Raw genomic sequence first — 18,926 nt, 5'->3', positions numbered from 1 at the left:
ACGGCAACGCCGCAGTGTGCCAGGACTGACCTCCCTGGGGACAGACGACACAGTGAGAGTGCAATAATGCCACGTTTGTAGCAGGCAGACATCCGCTCAAACCCACGCAGCAAGCCGCGCTTAGTGGGGTACAGAGGCCTTTGGGGGGGGGTGGTAATGTGGCATGGGGGTGGGGGCGCCGATCGTTTCGGGAAACTCCAGCAGCACCAAGTCCGGCTAAATGAACAATGTTTGGAAGGAGCCCAAAAGTCACAAGAAAAACAGCCCTGCTCCCACAATTCAATGTCTCTGAGGGCTTGCAGTCTGGCTGGGCTCACTGGTGACACGGCAAAGTCCAGGAAACCACACTGACTGCTGGGATGCACTTCTGCTGCCATTTTGTCTTCCAGCTGGACACATTTTCAGAAAGAAAAAAAAAACTTTCGCAGAAGTCTCGTACTTTTCTTAAAAGTAGAAAATTTTAACAGGAGCACAAGGCTCAACTAGGATGTCCATTTACCTTCTCAAAACTAACTGTGATGAGAAATGCAACCGGTTAAGCTATGAATACTGCAGCGACGCATCACTAGACTGCAGAATAGATTGTGAACACACACGGAGATGCAGACAGAACTGAACGGCATGTCAGAGAGTGAAGGAACGAGAAGCAGGACTGACCCTTGAAGAAGAGGACAGAAGGACATTCCAGAACCTTCCCACGCTGCACCATTTTGGTGACACTGGTCTCTGCAGATGAAAATGAAACCGGCCGACCACATTGCGATCCACACAAAGACAGCGTATCAGCCCATGCGATTACATAAACCGCTTCACTGAGATGTCACACTTTTGCACAAAAACAGATGCGCGCTAGGCTCCGGCTATTTCTATGCTTTCCATGCAAATAGAAGCCCCTCACTCAGCCCACAAAAGAGAAGTCCCAATGAAATCTATACAGCAGCGACGGATGGACAACTTAGCATGTAAGAAGGGGAGTCACACTCCTAGCTGTGGGCTAAAAATCCCCCCCCCCGAGTAGCCCAGGCTAAATCAGAGAAAATAAAGCCAGCAAGTGTGTCCTTAGGACATCCTATCCAGTGAAGCTTAAACGACAAGTCAAGATGTAGACTGAATAAGGGAGCATCATAAAAGAAATGGGACACTCTTAAAGAACTTAGCGGGAATCAGACAGGAGGTAATTAACCAGCAACTCTATGAATATGAGTTATCATGTTCATATGTGAGAGACACTGGGACAATGTGCCCCAAAAGACCTTTTTCTCACTCAGAATTAAGGATATTTAACAAACAATGACGAAACTTGGTTGTATCTCATGAATTATGCAATGTCAGAGCAAAGGGGTAAACGATGTCCTGGGCCTGGACAGGGGTTAATGACATGAATATCCAAACTCGTGCACACCACCAAGTCAGCGTGACCGTCTTGGGGTTGGGCATTCGCTAATGTAGGACAGCGGGAACAAAACGCAGCGAATGAGGACGAGTCCAAGCACTTTAACACACACACAGCTTCAAATGTCTGTAATAAAGTGACTAGAGCCTCGACCGCTGGCCTGAAGTGAGGCAGTCGGCCAAAAGTAAAGGCAGAGCGTGAGTAGCGCCGGAGAGGGCAGCCGCGGCGGGCCGGGGGCGGGGCCGGTGGCGAGACCGGAAAAGCCGTCCGACACGGTCTGGGCCCACGGGCCACAGCTATAAAACTGCCAGGATTGAAAGCAGATGCCTGTGCAGCAGGCCCCTCCCCTCAGGAAACAAAGGGGGGCGTCCCAGTGTCCACTGGCCCATGTGAAGATCGAACATATATTTTACAGGGAGGTAGCCTTTCTCTCGATCTCTCTATAAATACTCCAAAACAAATTCAATCCCTTTAGGGAGACAGCTGGGACAGACAAGAATTTAACTGGAAAAATCCTATAGAACCGCAAGTAATCGTGAGGATGATATTTAAAATCTCAGTGTTTTTATAACATTTGTGATTAAAAGGTCTTATGAAGTTCTGAATGAATAAAATTACATTCAGATATGCAATAACAAAGTTTTGCTTTGAACTATTAACTCATTTGGGTAAATTGTAGGGCCCCATTTACAAAACTACAGAATATTAAGAGTGATTATGTATTATGTCATAGCTTCAGAACCCCTGAAGTCAAATGCTGGTGAGGAAACTAGGTAATTTCCTAATTAACATCTAACGGCTGTCATGTGTTTCATTATGAAAGGCCACACAAACAGGGATTCCTTTGTTGCAGTAAAGCAATACAACAACAAAGTACCAGGACAAAATCTCACAAGATCTGCAGGAAACCCGCAGTGGCCAGATGTGTACAATCATGGTAAAAATGATGGTAAAAAAGACAATAATCATCTAAGCAATGAGAAATGTGATATGACAATCAAACCTCCTTTCGGCCTTCAGGCCCCGGGTTTGAGGGGTCCGACTCTTACCAGACAGCTCGGCGTCGGACGGGCTCCTGGTGTCTGTCTCTCACCAGCTCAATGCTCACACCATTTCTCTGGGGGAAAAAAATGTATATATATAAAATGCAAAAAGCCAATGTCACTCAGGGTGTGACACAGCACCCCCTAGAATAAAGCCATTTGCCATCTCTCTTCTCCCGCAAGACTGCGTCGAATCATGTCACACGAATAAAAAAATCCCCAAACTATGTAAATATAATGTAAATATGTATAAAAGCCATTCTCCTTCCTCAGGGCCACGTGACAGAGCCCAGTCAGATGGCAGGCATTTTTTTCCGCATCAAGTCACTTATATAACCTGCAGATTCCCATTGCCAGTTTATACAGCTACATATTTTGTTGAGTCACAAATGTAGCATTTTATCTACCGTGCTACAGGCATAATACAGCACATCAGAAAGAGATTTTTTAAAAACTCTAGCAGGGTGAAAAGCAAAAATGAAATCTGGTGCTTTTGCTTTACATTTATTGCTCACAGACTGAGGTTCCAGCCATCCATAGGCAGCTATTTTTCACCCATGCTGAGCAGAGGTACGGAGCGCCAGGCACTTCCAACAATAATGCAAGTGCTCAGCATCAGCACTGGGGCTGTCACCATGCGCAGCAGTGTGGGATTCCACATCAAAGGCAGTGCTGTGCACCTTCGGTTACTCTGGCAACTGCTGACCTACCTACGCTGTAAACAGCTCCATGCATCCCATCAGAAACCTTCAAAACCGACAGCGCTCCCACACCCCCACATAATAACCCCCCAGTTTAATAAAAAAAAAAATATATATATATATATATATATATATATATATATATGTTCTCATCCACTATCCTATTACTTATTTGATTTTTTAAACTCACAGCCACAGCTGCTACAGTCCCTACAAGTATCAGCAGTAATAAACACATATATCACTGCAGAATGTAACTTTAAATTTCGAGGAACAGCAAAACTAAGGGCTCAAAAATAGACGGCTTCAACAAGTACCCTTTATGTAATGTGATAAATAAATGCAGTGATCAAGCAGTAAATATGGGTACTATGTCTATTTACGTGAAAATAATCGCACTCCCCACTGACAATTTCACAGAATATATATGTATATAGATTTTCCAAAATAGATAATTTATTCCTTCGCGTTTTAACTCTGGTGTACATTTTTGAAGTGCACGAAGAGGCTAGGCAACGCTGCAATGCCAGCTATACGTTAGGGTTGTTTTATATATAAAAAGTATCTTAACCTTGCTTGCCGCAACGACATTTTGATCAGGGGAATAACAGGTATCACATCGATCCGGCGTTGTCACAAAATGTCTACACGCTGCACAGTTAGCTGCGGTTACTTTTATTTCCCCTCTTTTTGCCTTAAAAACCGATTTGAGATCGCCTGTCTGATCGGTGATTCAACTCTAAACCATTAGGGGCAAAATAATCAAACTGATCCCAGGTCAGTTTACCCAAGGGCATTATATACATACACAATCACGACCACCGTTTCTGGCTAAGTAGCTAGTGCTGTGCAGGGGTTACATAATAGACTCCATGTATCCAGCGCAACAGTGAGCATCTATTTGGCAGATATTAACTGTACATGTTTACATGCATCAATCAATCTCCAGTAAAACCCCGAAAATAATGGAAGATGTAGTTAGACATAAAAATTACCCGTCGCAACATCCCTCCACTCGAGTCTTATCGGTCAACGTGCAAAACTGCACCAGTTCCCACATCTCATACTTGACAATTTAGATAATTAATATTAATATGCGCCTTATTTAGTAGGAAAAATTTAAAATACTATTCGGGAAGAGTTGTATGCATTCACAGAAGACGTGGGCAAGAGGATAAAGAAACTGCTGGTCCATTGCATAAAAACAGCGAGCGTTTGCTGATCAATTTCACACAATTTAAATACTGACAATTAGTATATATGTCATAAAAATCGGCCAGCTACGCGTTTACTTACAATCCAACCGAGCTACAAGTACTGACTTAGAACACAGCTTGCTGACAAAGTAATGATAATCAAGCAGCTGTTATTGCCAAAATGATCATTTTCTTCGGAGTTAGACAATAGGCAGGCATGCGGCTGGTAATATACTTAAAGCGTAAGCACATCGTCGGCGATAATCGTGCACTTTTCCATAGAAATACAAAAAAAAACAGGCGCGATCATCCGTGGCCGAGAAGCGCAAGCCACTTCGATCGCTGTCAGGTTTTTTGGGAGCCAGACACTTTGCAGCGGAAGCGGGACTCACCCTATAAGCTCCGACGCTTCCAAAACCGCCGAACCGTCTGTACTGTGGGAAACTCTGGGCGATGAGACACGGCGTGGCCACACCTCAAGGGCGGGGCCTGGAACAGCCCTAGACGCGATGTCCCGTAAAGCTCCGCCCCTTTTGATGGACGCGATGATAATAATAATAATAATAATAATCGTTATCATTATTATTAATCCTCAACGCTTATAATGATGAGGTGACAAACCACTGAAAGAGTTTTGAAATGGATGGATGGATGAATGGATGGATAATACTAATAATTGTAATAGAAATAATGATGTTGAGTATTAATTTGTTGCTTGTCTAATACTTTGACTCCTTCCCCCCTCCACCCACCACAGGTTTTCAACCTACCACATTCATTATTAACCTATTAAGGACAATGTGAAGCTGATTATGGTAAAGTTGAAACATTCTGGTGGGACGGGCACTGGAAACAGGATTGCGAACCACTGGTCTAGACCAAAATGCCTGCTGAATAAAGGCAGCACTGGAATCTCCCCTCTGCTGTGTGTGGGGGGGTTCGTATTTTTTCCCAAGGTCACATGGGTTTCTTCTGGGTACTCTTTATACAGTGCATGGAGATACATCCACTAAAAGGTGGTGTGTGACTCCGTAGGTTAGGACTCTATGGCCATTACTGGTAGGTTGCTGGTTCATATCCCGTGGTCAGCAGAGTGATGACACTGTCAGCACCTTGAGAAAGACCTGTAACCCCAAATGCTACAGGTAGTCATTTTGGTTAAAAAGTGTCTGCGAAATCCACAACTTAAAAACAACTTAAAACCAAATAATCTAAGCATGGAAAAGTGTGCCTTCATGACTTATAGGGCCTGAATCAAAGTAAGAACATTCTTATAAAACCTTACTGTTAGCTTGTTGGAACATTTATTCCAAAGATTCGGCTGACCTAATGTGCAAAGAGACCTCCCTCAACTGCATACGCTACACAGCTAAAAAGCTCAGTTCTCTCCTCTGTCATACAAGACACATCCGACCAAAGAATACCACTGCGAATGATACCCAGGAAGTCAAGTGTAGCTGTCATCTCATGCGAGGCAGTCACTGCACCCGGGAGTTCTTACGATGTCCTGGAAGATCAGTGGAGTTTGAATAGCATTAAGATGATGTGGTGGGATCACTTCAGGCCCAGAAGGATTCTGGCTGTCTTCTGTAGGATTAGCTGAAGCTGACTGAGAAGCCCAGACTGCATAACAGTCAGAGCAGTATTACAATAATCCAAGAAAGATGTGGCAGAAGGTAGATGTAAGAGTTTCAATACATACAAGAGTCATTTTCACTTTGGAAGTTTGGGTTGAAAGGGGAAACGACTTTAAAAGCGTCACCAAGAGTGATCAAGAGAGCAACTGAAACAGAGCAGATCTGAACAGTACATGTGTTCATGCATACCTTTTAATTTGATGTATTTCAAACTTGTGACACTGTCTCGGGTATTTGGTTGGAGGATGATTATGGAGTGAGGTGTTCTGTGGGTATATGGGTCAGAAGGTCACTGGTTTGAATCCCATGGCTGGTGGGGTAACAGGCACAACTGGCCCTTTGACCATAGTTTATGTATCAACATAAATGTATAAAATAAATATTTACTTTAATTTGATATGCAGATCAGAGCAGATCTTTTTATGTGACTGTAGTAGAACCTAAATGCATATCACCAGTGTTTTGTATATTTCATATTTTAGTATATGAGTACTACCCGAATTTCTAAACTACAAAAATACGTACATTTGCACTTAACAGATTATAAATCTAACAAAAAAAATTCCAGCCTCAAAAAACAATTTTTCCAGAAATTAGTAAATATTTCTCTCAACCCAGTATTAACCAGAAAGTATGTAAAGTGTCTTGGTTGCGTTTCATGCTAAATTTATTAAAGGAAAAACAAGCTAATTAAGAAAAAAAAAAGTTGGAAAATTTGTAGTAGCTTCTTAAAAACACTTTATCACACACAAGAAAGTAATGTTATACAACATCTGATGTTTTTTGTCTTTATTTTCAGACAAAAGGACTACACAACAAGGATACCCATTCAAGTTTGTTTGTTACATTGTTTGAACTCCATCGGGCCGGTCCCAGCTTTGTTTGAAGCCCAAGGGGAAAAGATTGATTTAAGACATGAAAATATATTGCACATTATAACCCAGCATAGTGACCTCTTGTGGCCTTGGAATGCTTTCTGTCATTTTCAAAAAAATGCATTTTATCAAAATAAAGTCTTAAACAGGAAGAATATGCAGTGAAAAAGCAAATGTCACATTAACCAGAGGGGGGGGCTATTGGTCTGTGGAACAAAATTTGGTGAAACGACAAAACTTCCATTGATCTTTCTGGAATTCAGACAATTTTTTTTGATTAGACACAAAAAAAAGGATTTATATTTTCTGAAAAATAAAACTACAATAAATGACTTTTATACATTTACATAAAATTTAAATTGGTGTATATCATGCAACAAGCTTTCTGTGAAAAAATGCATAAAGTGACTACAGTATTCGAGATGGGGACCGAGTAGTTTGTTATTTTTAAAAATGTCCATAATTACAGCCAGGTATGACAAAATGATGAAAATATGCAAGATATATATTAGACACTTTGTTGCAACTAGCCATATGAACGAAATTCTGAAAAGAAGTGAAGAGTCCTGAATAATTAAGTGCACAACCTCATCACTCATGCATCTGAAGTCATTTGATCATTTGTAAAAAGTCATATCTCACAGCAGGGAACAATTTGTCTGGGATTTTCTAACTTCTTATATTTCACAAAAATTGCATGGAACAGATGTGCTTATTACAATGGCAAATTTGCATGAAGAGATTAAAATTGTAATATAGTATAATAGTATAATATAAACCGAGATGTGGAAAGGAGAAACAAGTCATAACATTGTTTCTCACTCCACTGTCAGTTCATATGGAGCAGAAACAAAGAACAACAACAATAGTTCAATTTATATGGAGGCAACGGAAATTTTAAGGGTCAAACAAAACAGGATTTAACAATTATCCACCTTGGGAAGGCGCTTTTACACAACCAATGCAAAGTTCACACTTCAGGGACATGTTATCAAGAGTTTGAAAAATGCAGCATAAACATTTTTTTAGTTTTTCTTGTGGGGGGGGGGGGGACATTTTTATAGAGCCCATGTATCTTTTGTTACACAACAGCATTATGATGTTTAACTATTACACACGACATGCCCAGACATACGGAGCTATTGTATTTGCACCTGATCGTGATGAATCTGGGAACGGCAAGCAAGTACAAGTCACGCAATACCTTTCCCATACAATATAAACAAACAAGTAAGGTTTAATGCGCACACACAGTCTATTTACAGCACAGAACTGGAACAATCAAAACTGCAGAGGTTCCTACCCATGCAGTTAAATTGCAAATAGGAGTGGAGAATAAATTCCCAGATACACCCGACTGCAAAGCGTACACTACTCCACAGCAGGAAATAAACAAGAGATAGTCATGAGAGCAGCACCTCACCGTTCCCCAATACCACTCTAATTTCCTTTACTGGCGTTAAGAAAGCAGGAGTAATTCCAAGAAACAAGAGAAACAGCACTTAGACCGAGTAGAGTTTCGACAATGCACACATAGGATGGATCAGCTTCCAGCAGGCCCAGTTACGGATATGCTGTGTCCAATCAGCTGCTGAGGTTACAGAAGAACCAGTTATTCCAATCCTCAATCACCGACTCCTGCCAACACACTAAATATTAAGGCTTTGTTTTATACAAACAACTGATTTGAATTCTGAGACTATTTTTTTGTGTTTTTTGTCATTTACTTTGCAGGTCTGAGATCCATGGAGCCTCGGCAATAAATTGAGGGCAGGATAATCTCATTTTATTGCTGTGTGACCATCCCAGTGTTCAGGTGAAAATACAATAATACAATGGTTATCACTGCATGTAACAGCACCTGAAGTTTAGTAGGGCCTCTGACAGAGAACAGATTAGGATGCAGCAGCCTATTATACATGCTTACAGTATATACAAATTTGCCATCACTGGAACGTACGTAAAACGTCCACTTTTAAGAACCAAGTGTATGCAATCCTTTGGCTACATCGACAGGATGTTAAAGTGTTAAAGTTATCACTGTGCACCAAATTAATTGCATTCCATAACAAGTATGTTACAGAAATGTTTATTTTATTTTTTACAGGCAGTTTATATGTGAACAATATTACTTATTTTATAATTCCACAATTTACCTGAATATATTTAATTTTAAAAAGCACTTGGTAATGTAACAAATACTTTCTTGGGAAAAACTAAGAATGAGAATTGTGGCATCATAAAACAGATTTTTTTGTTTCTTGTTCTCGGTCTGTACAGTAACTGAGGGGGACAGAATCTTTGTGGATGGAGATCGATCTTACAGATTCAAAAAAATATTTTACTGGCGAGTCAAAGTGAACACTATAAAGACAACTTACGTTACTCTTAGACTGCACCATTAAACTTTCAGAGGAATCGTTGGGGGTCGCTGTGCGTTTGATGCTGCGTCAATGTAGGGGGAGGAGCGCTATCGGAGTACCGCTCCTACCAGTCAGCACTGTCCCAGGTTTCCTCCGCAGCTTTGGGCTGGCTCTTCTTCGCCTTGTTCTCACCCATGTTCTCCCAGTTGCTGTCCCACGCCTCCCAGCTGTCCCCCGTGCTGTGCTTGTTGTTGGACGGCCCTTCAGATGCCCAGTTGTCCCAGCTGTCGGAGCTCTTCTTCCCTGCTGAGGCGTCGGCGACGGTCCAGCTGTCACTGCTGCCGGAGCGCTTGGCGCTGCTGCTGCCCCCGGGGCCATCCCAGCCATCCTGGTTGGCCCCAGTGCCGCTATGGGAGCCCTCTGGGGAGTCCATGTTCTGGTAGCTACCACCTACTGATGACCTTTGGCAGAACAGCACAAAAATAGGTTATAAACAAACTATGCAAGCAAACAAGGCTGGCAAAAAAAACAAAGCAAGCGATTCTGGCAAACAAAACCAACCGTGAAGGCAAACAAACATTCTGCATTGGTCCTATTTCATCAATTTTAACTGGATGTGGTAAATTATTTGCCTCCTTTTTCTTAATATACTAAATAAACTGCAGCACTTCACTTGCACTCAGCTTGCGAGATTTAATAAACCACTGCCTGGGTGGTTTAAAATGTTCCACTGAGTGCGGCCCAGCGGCATTTTTACATTTCTGCTGACTGAGCTCCATCTCTGGGGTACGGCCTGGCTCGCTCACTACCTGTCTGTGGGGTCCTCAGTCTTCCCACTGAAGAAAGAAGTCATGTCCTTCCAGCCCTTGGAACCAGCCCCCTGAACCTTTTAAAGCAAAACACACATGCTTTACATAAAGAATAAGAGGGGGTTCTTCGTAAACACTATTAACATCAGTAAGTATTAAACAATTGAACTTTTCAACTACAGAATATAACTTCATATATTCATAATAAAAGAACCAAACCAAACTGTGAGGTACACAGTACTCACCATTACAATTATAAAGGCAGCACAGAGGAAGAAAGACAGGAACTCCATTAAAGTTTTAATATACAAATAGACATTCAAACCCGAGCCAGCCCCCCATGAGGAGCACAGTATTAATGGGGCCAGTGAGGCTGCCCTAAATCTGTTACACTGAGAAATGGCCGTCCTGCGGGCATTTCAGACTACAGGAAAAGGTCCACGTCCTTACAGAAAGTCCTCAAAGGGAGCACAGCCCCTCTTAATTACCGAAGTGACTGTCTGTAAAGACACTGTGCTTCTCAAGCCCTGCGGCAAGCAGTGAATGTGAAGCATGGATGACCTGCAGTGTCTGTAGGACTCTGGTGCCGTGCCCCCCCCCCCCCCCCCACATTACTCTGGAGATAATCCCTAGACACACACTGGGAGGCTGGCGCTGGGTGCGTGAGGCACAACACTGGGACATTGCCTACCTTCACAGCCAGCTCAGAGAAGCCGGTTGTCATGTCGTCAAGCAACTTGCCCTCCTTAACCTGGACATGTCGATTTGCCGTTAATGCCAGGTGGAGCAAACGTGGGCCCCGCCATGTCATTTTACACAGAAGTACAGTGCTAAGGGCAAACACTGATTGTTTCCAGCTATTTTTAATCTCTAAAATTACCATTTCAGATCCAAGAAATTCTAAATACATTTTCATAGGCTAAGAGTACACAGTTTTACAATTTATAGGACAGATTCCTGTTATTCAAAATTACCTTAAAGATGTGTATTTAACATGGCTCTTTCTGACTCAGAGAGAGGACATGAATTTTTACAAACTGGATTTTTCTTTATACAGACAAAGCCATCCACAAAATGACTGAAGTACATTTTACGCTGCTCAAATACTTTCATGCATTCTATTCACTGGACACACTGACACAGAAAACAAAGACAATATTAACTGCTAAATATAAATGCCTGTAACTAAATAATTAACTAAGCAGCATAACAATAGAAGCTGCCAGGGAACACAATAACTTGGAACTTCCAGCGTTACCTTTTCGTGGGTAGGTTTGATAACATTCTCATTTAATGTCTGGCCTAACTCTGCAGCCTAGTTGAAGTAGAAAAGAAAAAGACATTAAGTTGAGAGCACAGAATTCTACAAAGAGAAGATGAGGCTCATCAGTGTTACGACATTGAAAAAGCTGTGCTTTTCCTTTGTAACACTGAGCCAAAATGAGAAGGCAAGCTGAGGGGAATTTGCCCCAGGACGCACAGAAAAGGAAAAGCAAAGCGTTTGGCCTATGAGGAACCCAGCACAGTTTCAAACAAGATAAATATGCTTATTTTCGGAAGCCTAGACATCACAGGGAAATTCCCGTGAGTTCCAAATTAGATATAAAGCACCGACTACTCACACTGCTGCCTGAAAGCAGCAATGCACACTGAGGATACAGTCAAAACCAATTCAATATGGATAATTTCAAATCAAATGAAAGAAAATCGATTACATTTGTGCATATCTAAGAACCCAAAGGATGTTGTTTAGGGCTGCCGCGATTCGCTGACGTAGTTAATGACCAAAATTACTCTTATGGATTATGAAACGTTTTAATTCATTAAAACAAATGTCTTCCTTTAATATCACTACGTAATTATGGGAGTAGTTAAAATTCTCACAGAACAAAAAGGTGGTTTTACGCTGTGCAAAGTGCGACAGCATATCACAGCAGTACCAGCACTATACACAAACACCTGATGAGAAAACAAAGGTGCTACTCTAGATCCAGAAAAGGCAAAAGCGCCGCATTGTCTAATCGTGTTTATTAAATTGCCATAAGTATGGGGAGCATTTGAATATCTTTGGTGCCTGTAGCTGCTAAATACACTCATTATTAAAGCCATAAAAACATCTGGCTGCTACTCTAGAATCCCTATTGAATAAGTGCTTGTGATTGAAATGTTTAGGCTAAAATCTGCTTATTCTACGTTGATTGACAGTGCTAGTGTGCATGTTCGTGCGCGTTGGGACTCTAAATTAAAGAAAATAATTTGTGAGCTGAAATAATGAAAACTTCTGCAAAAAGTACCGCCACACCACCACAAACTTTTTACCTTGTTTAACCAAAGTATCTCCTCCTTTAAAAGATGTTGTGGCTGCTGATCTTTCCCTTCCTTCATCATGACCTCAGTCACTTGTGTCGCAAGCGGCGGCTCCACTAAATTTATTAAACATGAGGATACGCCAAATTCATAGAGACATCGCAATTTATTATAAAAACTGGACATCACAATACGCATCTCATTAATGAAGTATACTACTAATCTGCTTATTGAATTGCGGGTGAAAATAATGCTCATATAGTGATCAAAAGCCATCGTACATTATCTAAAGCCCTGCACAGACATACAGTTTGTTGTCATGAAAATAAAATTAACAAAAACTGATTTTCCGGAGGAAAATTAATCGTTTAGATTAATCGAGCAATCGATAAAATAGTCAAGATATTAATCTGTAGAAAAAGAGTTGTTAGTGGCGGCCCTAATGTAGATGTTTTAGAGTACACTGTGCTGGGTTTGGAAACTGTGGGGAAATGCTGGGGACGACGGGAGCTGGGAACAGAGCATTGATGACAGAACAGGCACTGCATGAATCTAGTCTGCACCTCACTGGAACATGCTGGTGTGCGGGTGCCACATATATCTAGCTACTGACATGAGTTGCTGAAACAACCAGTACTACCACAGCCAGGACAGTAGCAAAAGGACTCAACGTCATTAAATAACGATAAAGACAGCGAGACGATATACAGCAAAACGATAAATAAAAACAGCAAAACTAAGAATAATAATATTCTTGGCAACATCCAAAATTAACTGAACCATTTTGGAGCAACCTGACATCACTCACAGCTCTACAAAGCATTGTTGCATTGACTGTCTTATAAGCTTGCGAAATGGACCATGCACATTACAATGGATGAATCTCAGTGAAGTGAATAACAGAAATATAAATGGGACCCATTGGAAGACCAAGTCTGACCAGAGCCCACTGACAGGGTTGCCATGCATACACTAATGCGATGATTACCGGCTCTGGAGGAGGTTTATAGCCCCTTAACTATGTCCAGGGAGCAGAGAGGCAAAGGGAGCAACAGGCATTTCAAACTACAGTTTACACAGAGGTCATACAAAGGGGTCCACAACAGCCACTATGATTTACACCTATGTGGAAGAACTGAGACTCACGACAATATATGAAACACCAGCCTTTGAAATGAACTTGGATTATCAAGAGATACCAAAGGATAGAGCATAAATGCCTTCAGCTAAGTGTATTTCACAAGTAGTAAAAAAAACACAGAGTGCTTTGGGCTATAGGTGGTAGCCATATATTTCAGACAATAAACAGACTATAACCAGTAAACCTACCCGATCAAGAGTGTCAAACTCCAGTCCTGGGGGGCCACGACCCTGTGCAGTTTAGTTCTTTCTCTGTTCTGCCACAAATGATTCAGCTGAAGAGCTGAGTGGTAATTAGCACAAGGAGGTGCAAGGAGTTGAATCAGGTGTTTTAAATGAGGGGAAACCAAAAATGTGCAGGGCTTTGGGCCCCCCAGGACTGCAGTTTGACACCCCTGTACTAGATACCCTCATAACACAAGCAAATGTTATCAAGAACGGAGGATGACTAAAGTATGAACATCTTTACCAGATTTTATGTGCCTGACATCTTGAAACATATTCAAGACAAACCATGATCATACATTGCAGCCGAGTACTGAACTGTTATATTGCCTGAGTACTCCAAGGTGATGTATAGAGAACTATTCAATTTATATCGATGTTTTTAAACGTAGATATTTAATCTAGATACCAGCTCTATTAACAGCTATCAAGCAAATGACAGGCTTGTTGAAAGTTGATCAAAGCAGCTTAAGCATACGTAACGGTATATATCCGTTGACAGAATATGTAAGCTTATTGACTTACCTTTTGAGTTGCTTGAGTGGCAAGTTTTGCTGTCTGCACAAAAGAATACAAGACGTTTTTTTGCAACATGTCTTAAATCTTGGCAATGATCACAAATCAATATAGATACACACTGAACAGGGCTACATGCAGCACAATGAGGTGGTAACACATTTCAGGTCATTGTGCAAGATATCAAATCCACTTTATTGAAAGCATAAACTATTCACCAGAATAACCACTGATAATAAAACTGCAGTAAGACTATGCCTCTCAAAACTGAACCTTATCATTGTGCTTTAAAGTTCTGAGTCAATGACACCTCAAGTAAATTAACTGCATCATGAAAGCTGATTTATTAGAAGTACAAATAGGGCTGCCACTAATGACAATTTTTCTATAGATTATTCTATTGACTAATTTACTGATTGGTTGATTAATCTAATTTTCCTCCAGAAAATCAACTTGACTTGAATTTACGTTGACAACAACAAACTATGTCATTGCAGGGCTTTAGATAATTGAGATAAACAGATTAGTAGTATGCCTAAACATATTAATCAAATGTACGGTGATGCCCAAAAGTTAGTAATATGTATAAATTTGAAGTATCCTCATACTTAATAAATTTGGCAAACAGAGCACGTCACATGCAACACAAAACATAGGCACTGAAGTCGTGATTCTAATGCTAATATAATAAATATGAATAAAAGGCACTTAGGCTTGTTTTGGGTTTAGGGTGGCTTCTTTAGCGGTCCGGCTACCATCCACACTAGCGCCTGTACCTTTCCGCTTCAGGTGCTCCTGCATAGTGCTAGTGCTGCTATGGTATGCTGTTGCACTTTGCACAGTGTAAAACCACCTTTTTGTTGTGTGATAATTTGAACTTCTCTCATAATTATGCAGTGATATTAAAGGAAAACATTTGTCATAATGAACTGAAACATTTAAGAAATCATAAAGGTAATTTTATTTAAATAATTAAGTGTCAACTAATCGCAGCAGCGCTAAGTATGAAACAGACTAGATGTCAGCGTGAAGCTCATCAGATTACTCACATGACCCTTAAGGACCATCCCTACGACAACATACTGTGTTTAGGACCAAAGACAGTGAGAGTGATGATAAAAAGATTTTATATAAAACTTTGGGCAAAGCACTACTGTTACAGGCCAAGGTGCTAAAAATAATATCTTCACGGGATCAAGAGCCATTGCTCTGAATGAGAATTATTTGCTTGCTACAAAAAACAAAAGTTTCTAATTAAAGTACAAAACTTGCATTACATCACGTTTTATGCATATGCCGTTTTCTTTTGTTCTAAAATACCAGCTTATTGAAAACTTATTCAGACCTGACATCATACAGAAGTCTTATGACACTAATATGTATTAAGAGCATGCAGCCCTATCCAGAAACATGGATATTACACTCACATTAACATGAGTACTCACATTATCTTTAGCTACAGACGCAAATTTAGTAGCTCCAGTTGCAAAACTGCTCCAACCCTGAAAATTAAATAAAGGATTACATTTTCATACTACAAAAGACCAAGGGGTAATTTACCATAAATACAATGTCAAACTGCGTAGCAGTTTAGCCAAGTCATTAGCATGCAGGGAAACTGCATAACATGGATTCATAACATACTTAACATATATTCTACTCCAGCACAGCATATTCCAGCAGGTTTTCCAATAGCAGCCACATCTGAGCATTCTGTCAGTACGGAGAGTCATACCGAGTAAATAGAGGACATCGCATTGTTCAAGAAATCATCCTCCTTCTTCTGAGGAGTGACTGTGTTGCCGAAGCCCACATAGCGATTGTCTTGACCACTGTATCCACCGCCACTGTAAACAAAGTACAAAAATATCAGCCTCCATTTACTATCAAAAAATTAAACAATTGTGCACATTTCTGCTGGTCAGTGTCCTTCATAAATCATCTTTATTTACAAAAAGAAAAATAGTTCTGTAAAAAAAAAGAGTGAAGACAAAACTGACCTCTGGTAAGAGTTGACATCATCACTTAGCCAGTCTTCGAAAGCCTTTTCTGAAGAGAGTCCTGAGCTTTTCGCTGGACCGGCTGAACTGCTGTGAATCGAGTTTCAGGTGTTATTTAATGCATGTCTCCATGTCTCGCTCTGGCCCCAGTAATCTGCTTTTGTGGTTGGCTGAACAAGCCGGTATGATGAGGTATGTGTGGTGCTCACTGACGCTGGGGCAGACCTTTTCCTGTTCTTACCGGTGTGAGGAGGAGAGACCAGCCTTGGCTTGTGGTGGTGTCCAGTCTTTGGCAGAGGATGTATCAATGCTCCACTCCTTTCCCTCAGCTAACGTTGCTATCTGCACAATCAGTTACATTTTTTTTTTTTACTTAGCAACCTAGACAGTAAATTTGACATTTTACAACAAATCATACAACAATTAGCTGGGCATGTACTACAGGAGATATTTAAGTGCCACATTAGGCCTGTTTTAGCACTTTGATACCACTTCATCACAGTCTAGCTACTTAGCCACCATGCTAACTCAAACCACCAATCACTACTCAGAGAAATGGCTAAGTGAGTCTGGTGTGCTCACCTTGTCTCTAAAAAGCGCAGCTGCCCTGCTATTGTACTTCTCCTGCAGAGTCCAACAGGGGTCATAATCCTCTTGTAGCTCCAGGAAGAGGCGAAACTTGCCATTTCCACCTGCTTTCATCTTCTCCAGCTCGATATCCTTCCATTTGTCCATGGTAACGGATCTCACAAAGCTAAAAGGATTGACACTGGAGTATTGTGACGCTGCACCACAACCTGATTTGCTAAGACACCCACCCACACTGCGCGAAATGTTCAAGTGTCAAAAAGACAAGAAATAACCCAGCACCACTTCTTATTGGCTTCCACTAAATGAAACGTAGGCTGCTGATTAGTAGACACCTTGCACCCATAATAAAACACCATCCAATACAACTGCATCATCCAAATTAATCCACATTAAAAAGACTCACCTAAGGTGCACTCCCAAGCCTCTGTGTTTGCCAGAGCACTCCAGACAAATCCATATTCCATAGGTGACACTCACCCATTGGGGGTTAAATGCCCCACACTCAAAACATGTCTAAGAAAACAAGAAACAGCAAAAGACTGAGCTAAATTCTCAAAGAGATACGTGTAAAAAAAAAAAAACACAGATAAGATATTCATTTTACTTGTATCATATGTTAATTAACTTGCACAGTAAAAGCTTTACATAACATTTAACTAGATGACTACAGTTAAACACGCATAAGTATAGCTTACATGCAGTTCAGAGAATTTTAATATCGCACTTAGAGTGTCTACGGACAGTCTGAAATTTCAGTAACTGCACTTAAACTTACGTTGTTTTCATCCTGAGTTCTCACTTCCTTTAAAACCCTCCTGGTCCGCGGACTCGCCATTGTAACTGAAATATCAGAATAGTAAATGTTTTTTGTAATACTAGTCCAACTGACTCCATTGTACGAATTTACATATGTAAATGAAAACAGTTATGTGACGATCTGATATATTTTTAATAGTCATTCAAAAGTAACTCAGACAGCCCGAGTTAAACCATGAATATCCCTCAATAAATCAGCAAATAGATGTGCCTCACTATCCCTCACCCCCCAGAACGCGTAGCCCACATCACCAGCTTATAAACGACATACATGACAAGGTAGCCAGCACCCTTTCTGGGGCCGTCTGGTCATGGTAATACATTAATATATTAACTTAACAGGAATAAATAGCAGTACACTGAGGCGTCATTCAAAGGTGCTGCGAAACCCAGCAGCGTTAGCCGACCAACACCAGCTAGTACGCATATCACCGACAACGTCAGCGACAAGACATGGCATTCAACAACCTAACCAACCACAAAACCTACTACATGGTATTACTCTAATGAGTTACTAATAACCAACTAGTATTCGACTTCGTCTATCTGAAGAAGCCGGCTAGCCATGGTGATGTAGCCGGCGAGGCAGCGAACCTTACCTTTCTAAACTGGAAACGAACCGGTAATTTTTTTAGTCTCCTAGCTGAGTGTAAGATGACAAAAACTGGGCTGCTGATATAAACTTAACCTAAACCGTGTATCAGACAACCCGCTTTAAATATCATTATAATGGTGACTTTACCCTCGATATACGTCCACAGTAAACCAGCCGCCTGTATTTGCCGAGTGCCTACGTTGCAGAGCGGCGGTGCGATGCATGCTGGGAAGGCGGCGGACGCTGCGTCTGACGTCAACCTCCGGAATGACTGGCAGGAGGAACCGGGACAGAGGGGGGTTGTTTGAAACTCTGAGCAGTAGCTGGCTGGCATCTGGGAAAGGAAGCGCTTCTTTGCGTTGGTGACAGAAGTGAGAGTTAACTAGAGTAGTTCACAATGTCAACGGAAACGGAAATCTTTAAGTATCAGCTGAAAGAGAAGCTCAGCGATGTCATGTATGATCCTGGCCTTCATCCAGGCTCTCCCGTGTCCCTGTGCTTTCTGAGAGGTCCCAGGCGACCCTGCATTGAATATCTGGTTAAGGAAAATGGGTGGATGACAAAAATGTGTGCTTGTATGCAAAACTCTGCAGTGCGCAGATTCGTATTGGTTCCTTGGGTGGAGTTTGTTAGAAGTGTACCGATTATTGATTACGGTTTTTTTCCCTTATGTCAGTTAATCACCGAATTTGTCTCTTTTGTGTATATCCAGTTAACCG

The 18,926-nt window shown here is 41.2% G+C and overlaps 2 protein-coding genes across 12 annotated transcripts in view; both read right to left on the bottom strand.

Moving 5' to 3' along the window:
- elmo2 (engulfment and cell motility 2) overlaps positions 1-4,809 on the bottom strand; it is a 30,339-nt gene extending 25,530 nt beyond the window's left edge. For 4 of the 5 annotated variants that reach the window (XM_049021788.1, XM_049021791.1, XM_049021790.1 and 1 more), the window contains exons 1-2: positions 4,726-4,809; positions 2,443-2,510 (exon numbers count right to left, since the gene is read on the bottom strand). The gene's annotated coding sequence lies outside the window, so the exon portion shown is untranslated. Of the gene's footprint in view, positions 1-2,396; positions 2,511-4,725 lie in introns of all 5 variants that reach the window. The other variant, XM_049021789.1, reaches the window with a different exon arrangement.
- A 1,935-nt stretch (positions 4,810-6,744) lies between these two features.
- Positions 6,745-18,686, bottom strand: arfgap1 (ADP-ribosylation factor GTPase activating protein 1). Of its 7 annotated transcripts, none has more exons than XM_049021793.1 (14): positions 18,355-18,685; positions 17,572-17,636; positions 17,200-17,309; positions 16,788-16,959; positions 16,447-16,547; positions 16,206-16,295; positions 15,941-16,052; positions 15,651-15,707; positions 14,215-14,247; positions 13,313-13,342; positions 11,276-11,332; positions 10,709-10,768; positions 10,018-10,094; positions 6,745-9,669 (listed from the first exon to the last, which is right to left on the bottom strand). In XM_049021793.1, exons 1-14 carry the CDS (start codon positions 18,539-18,541, stop codon positions 9,333-9,335), a joined length of 1,488 nt encoding a protein of 495 aa, XP_048877750.1. In that variant the 5' UTR covers positions 18,542-18,685; the 3' UTR covers positions 6,745-9,332. The 7 variants fall into 7 exon arrangements, with proteins under 7 accessions (XP_048877750.1, XP_048877756.1, XP_048877753.1 ...); XM_049021799.1 differs by having other exon boundaries at positions 18,212-18,435; XM_049021796.1 differs by lacking the exon at positions 10,709-10,768 and having other exon boundaries at positions 10,018-10,088; positions 18,355-18,686.
- Positions 18,687-18,926: the final 240 nt, after the last annotated feature.

Source organism: Brienomyrus brachyistius, chromosome 8 (assembly GCF_023856365.1).
Source record: "Brienomyrus brachyistius isolate T26 chromosome 8, BBRACH_0.4, whole genome shotgun sequence".
NCBI classification, from domain to species: Eukaryota; Metazoa; Chordata; class Actinopteri; order Osteoglossiformes; family Mormyridae; genus Brienomyrus; species Brienomyrus brachyistius.
The sequence above is the reverse complement of the archived record's forward strand: the minus strand, read 5'-3'. Positions and strand labels throughout refer to the sequence as shown.